This window comes from Salvelinus sp. IW2-2015, linkage group LG34 (genome assembly GCF_002910315.2).
Source record: "Salvelinus sp. IW2-2015 linkage group LG34, ASM291031v2, whole genome shotgun sequence".
Classification (NCBI taxonomy): domain Eukaryota; kingdom Metazoa; phylum Chordata; class Actinopteri; order Salmoniformes; family Salmonidae; genus Salvelinus; species Salvelinus sp. IW2-2015.
Window position 1 is genome coordinate 1,285,601 of NC_036873.1, and position 5,078 is coordinate 1,290,678.

General features: G+C 43.8%; 1 protein-coding gene across 1 annotated transcript in view; it reads left to right on the forward strand.

Moving 5' to 3' along the window:
- LOC111958287 (atrial natriuretic peptide receptor 3) overlaps nucleotides 1-5,078 on the forward strand; it is a 102,458-nt gene that overhangs the window by 90,749 nt on the left and 6,631 nt on the right. The window contains exons 4-5 of the mRNA XM_070437147.1: nucleotides 1,005-1,099; nucleotides 1,350-1,437. Of these exons, the coding sequence (XP_070293248.1) occupies nucleotides 1,005-1,099; nucleotides 1,350-1,437 (183 nt within the window). The remainder of the gene's footprint in view (nucleotides 1-1,004; nucleotides 1,100-1,349; nucleotides 1,438-5,078) is intronic.

Below are 5,078 nucleotides of genomic sequence, written 5' to 3' on the forward strand. Positions count from 1 at the left end.
GACTTCTGGTTAATAATATCCACGAGTTGAGGCTTTACGACTCTAGGCCTATTCCAGTGAAGCCTCTCTAACAGTGGTGCAAGGGTACAGCTCATATGAGTTAACCTTTCTGCATACCTGTCCAACCAGCACCAGTCGATTAGGCCGCATTAACCTTGGATCCTTTCTGTATATCGTCGAAGGGCGTGATATTGGACTTTGCTGGTTAAAGTCGAGGATATGACTTTTACCTGGTTAACAGTCAGGGGATACTGGACCTACCTGGTTTTACCATAGGTCGGCGCGAAATCTACTGTATACTGAGTCAATATCCCCCTGACCTGTTAACCAGAAAGTCAATATCCCCCTGACCTGTTAACCAGATAGTCAATATCCTCCTGACCTGTTAACCAGATAGTCAATATCCTCCTGACCTGTTAACCAGAAAGTCAATATCCCCCTGACCTGTTAACCAGAAAACTGTTGAAATCCCCCAGAATTCCTTTGCAGAATGTGTGTAGGACCACAGCACCACAATATCTCCTCAAGATAACAGAATATGAAAGCTAAACTACAATTAATGTGTTGTCTAATTAGGATGGGGGATGAGTCAGAGGCAACACTGAGTACAGAACTCTTTCATCTGCAATAATTAGAGTCCAGTCACAGAGCACGTGTCCAACTGGACAAACCGGTTAAAAGGCCAAGCCGCCACATTGCCAGCTCTTAAATAACAATGTTTTGATCAGTAGGAATTGTCAAGAACAGGGTCATATTTTCTTGTTAAAAGAAATAATATTTTTTAAATGCCAAAAAAATTTGGGAACACAGGCGGAGGGATACAATTACAATTCTAGGAGGGCCTGCCAACACAAACGGCGGGAGGAGAGATGGGATTTCCTGTTATATTGGCCGGTGCTGGAATTTCTCCACTCCACTCTCTGTTTTCCTTGGAATGTTGGGCTCTTGTAGCTAATTAATTCTGCCATTCTTTGCATGCCACTGGTCCTCTGGTTGCTGGGCAGGCATCGCAGGCCAGGTGTCTATGGACTTCAACGGGGACAGATACGGAGACTTCTCTGTGATGAGCATGACCAACACAGAGGCAGGCACCTATGAGGTAAGAACAGGGCCTCAATCTAATCCTGACCCTCCTGCATGGCTCTTGATCAGGCCCGTCATTCATAGAGCGTCTCAGAGAAGGAGTGCTGATCTGGGATCAGGTCACGAAGAGTCTCAGTAGGAGTGTTGATCTAGGATCAGGTCATAAAGAGTCTCCCAGTAGGAGTGGTGATCTAGGATCAGGTCATAAAGAGTCTCTCAGTAGGAGTGTATATATTAAGAGATAATTTACATGATTTGTCTGGCAGGTCTGTGTGGTGCACTCTGTGCCGTCTTTCAGTGTGAAGAGTTCAGGTCGAACACCGGAAGCATCTGGAAACTCTCGTTCACACCAAAGTAGTTACACACCGTCTGAAAACACAAACACCAAGTAGTTAGCTACAGACCTCTGAAACAAGGGCAGTCAATCTCATACTCTATAGTATTTTCCTGTTGGCTGCCACTCAAAAAAAGGTCCATAAATATAAAGATCCTATTACAGAAACAGTAACAATAAACCAGCACGCAAAGAAACTGAAAGAAGTGAAATATAACAAAACTGTTCGACATAGAAACACTGTCAAGTTTTTTGGGGGAAATTATCTTTATTAACTATGAAATTATGAAAAACATGAATAACATTCCACCCACTTTTGAGCATCGACTCCAGGAAAGGCTACAGGGTTGTTCAGAGTCACATCTGTAGACTTGTTTAATGGCTGGCTCAGAATATGAGCTTTCCAAAAGGTGTTTTATATTCTATGGAGATCAGTCATTTCGGGAGCCCACATAATTTATTTATAAATTCCATCATTAGATGGTTCGGTAGTTGGGTTTCCAAAGGGATTCCAGAGACCAGCATTGCTGACCTAAGTTGTAAATCTAGAAAAAAAGGAGTTGCCTGGTCATGTGTAATTGGTATTTAAAATCTACATGTAATATCTTGGATTTTTTTCAAACCATTACTATCTATGATATGGAACGAATTGGACATTTGGAACATTGGGGGATGCAAAAGACTGCCCTCGCGATTGCCAAGCATTATTGTGAAAATATTAGAGTATCAGCATGCCATTTTGATTCCCAGTTACATTGTTTTTCAATGTACAGTCCTTTATGAAGAGAATCTATAAGGGGCATTTGACAAGCCAAATGGCAGTATGTGGTTTTAAACCCGTCGGATCACTAAGGATGCAGGAGGTTCCAAGATCAGGTTGAACCTTCTGACCACTGGAGATGCAGGAGTTACAGGATTAGTTTGAACCTTCTGATCACTGGGGATGCAGGAGGTTACAGGATTAGGTTGAACCTTCTGATCACTGGAGATGCAGGAGGTTACAGGATTAGTTTGAAGTTATCTGTTCTGATCACTGGAGATGCAGGAGGTTACAGGATTAGTTTGAAGTTATCTGTTCTGATAACTGGGAATGCAGGAGGTTACAGATTAGTTTTGAAGTGATTGTTCTGACATCATAGATATAGGGTCGGTTTGCCTTTTAGATGATTATTAATACAATCACATAGACAGGTGGGACATGATCCTAGATCACCACTCCTACTGGAGACTCTTTATGACCTGATCCTAGATCACCACTCCTACTGGGAGACTTTTATGACCTGATCCTAGATCACCACTCCTACTGGAGACTCTTTATGACCTGATCCTAGATCAGTACTCCTACTGAGACCTCTTTATGACCTGATCCTAGATCACCACTCCTACTGGGAGACTCTTTATGACCTGATCCTAGATCACACTCCTACTGGGATACTCTTTATGACCTGATCCCAGATCAACCTCACCTTCTGAGACTCTTTATGACCTGATCCTAGATCACACACTCCTACTGGGAGACTCTTTATGACCTGATCTGATCACTTCCTGGTCAGCCTTCATGCACTCCTTCTTGAGACTCTGTATGACTGATCCTAATCAGCACTCCTTCTCTGAGACGCTCTATGAATGACGGGCAGTCAAGAGCCATGCAGGAGGGTCAGGATTAGATTGGGAGCCTGTTCTTACTCTCATAGGTGCCTGCCTCTGTGTTGGTCATGCTCATCACAGAGAAGTCTCCGTATCTGTACGTTGGTTACACCTGGCCTGCGATGCCTGCCCAGCAACAGAGGACCAGTGGCATGCAAAGAATGGCAGAATTAATTAGCTACAAGAGCCCAACATTCCAAGGAAACAGAGAGTGGAGTGGAGAAATTCCAGCACCGGCCAATATAACAGGAAATCCCATCTCTCCTCCGCCGTTTGTGTTGGCAGGCCCTCCTAGAATTGTAATTGTATCCCTCCGCCTGTGTTCCCAAATTTTTTTGGCATTTAAAAAAATATTATTTCTTTTAACAAGAAAATAGACCCTGTTCTTGACAATTCCTACGGATCAAAACATTGTTTATTTAAAAGAGCTGGCAATGTGGCGGCTTGGCCTTTTAACCGGTTTGTCCAGTTGGACACGTGCTCTGTGACTGGACTCTAATTATTGCAGATGAAAGAGTTCTGTACTCAGTGTTGCCTCTGACTCATCCCCATCCTAATTAGACAACACATTAATTGTAGTTTAGCTTTCATATTCTGTTATCTTGAGGAGATATTGTGGTGCTGTGGTCCTACACACATTCTGCAAAGGAATTCTGGGGGATTTACAACATAGTTTTCTGGTTACAGGTCATGGGGATATTGACTTTCTGGTTAAAGCAGTCAGGAGGATATTGATCTTGGTTACAGGTCAGGAGAATATTGACTTCTGGTTAACAGGTCAGGGGGATATTGACTTTCTGGTTAACAGGTCAGGGGGATATTGACTTTCTGGTTAACAGGTCAGGGGATATTGACTTTCTGTTAACAGGTCAGGGGGATATGACTTTCTGGTTAACAGGTCAGGGGATATTGACCTTTCTGGTTAACAGGTCAGGGGATTGGACTTTCTGGTTAAACAGGTCAAGGGATATTGACTACCTGGTTAACAGGTCAGGGGATATTGACTACCTGGTTAACAGGTCAGGGGATATTGACTACCTGGTTAACAGGTCAGGGGGATATTGACTATCTGGTTAACAGGTCAGGGGGATATTGACTACCTGGTTAACAGGTCAGGGGGAATATTGACTACCTGGTTAACAGGTCAGGGGGATATTGACTATCTGGTTAACAGGTCAGGGGGATATTGACTACCTGGTTAACAGGTCAGGGGATATTGACTATCTGGTTAACAGGTCAGGAGGATATTGCTTTCTGGTTAACAGGTCAGGGGGATATTGATATCTGGTTAACCAGGTCAGGAGGATATTGACTTTCTTGCGTTAATCGGTCAGGGAGTATATTGGACTATCTGGTTAACAGTTCAGGAGGAGGGTATGGACTACTCGGATACAGGTCAGAGGACAATGATACCCTGGTTTAACAGGTCAGGGGGATTATTGACTTTCCTGGTCTTAACAGGTCTAAGGGACAACCGTATCTCACTGTGTAAGGGACAGTGGTGCCAATAGGACACGGGCGCTCTATCTCACTGTGTAAGGGATCAGGGTGCCTAATAGGACACTGATATCTCACTGCTGTAAGGACAGGGTGCCAACTAGGACACGTATCTCAAACTGTGTAAGGGACAGGGTGCCAATATGGACACGTATCTCACTGTGTAAGGGTATAGGGTGACATTAGGACACGTATTCACTGTGTAAGGACAGGGTGACATTAGGACACGTTCTCCACTGTGTAAAGGGATAGGGTGACATTAGGACACGTATCTCACAGTGTAAGGGATAGGGTGACATTAGGACACGTAATCTCACTGTGTAAGGGATAGGGTAACATAGGACACGTTCTCACTTGTGTAAGGCGATAGGGTGACTATTAGGAACAACGTATTACTCACTGGTGTAAGGGATTAGGTGACATTAGGACAACGTATACTCACTGTGTGTCAGGGATGGGTGCAATGGGACACGTTATCTCACTGTGTAAGTGGATAGGTGACATTAGGAAGCACGTT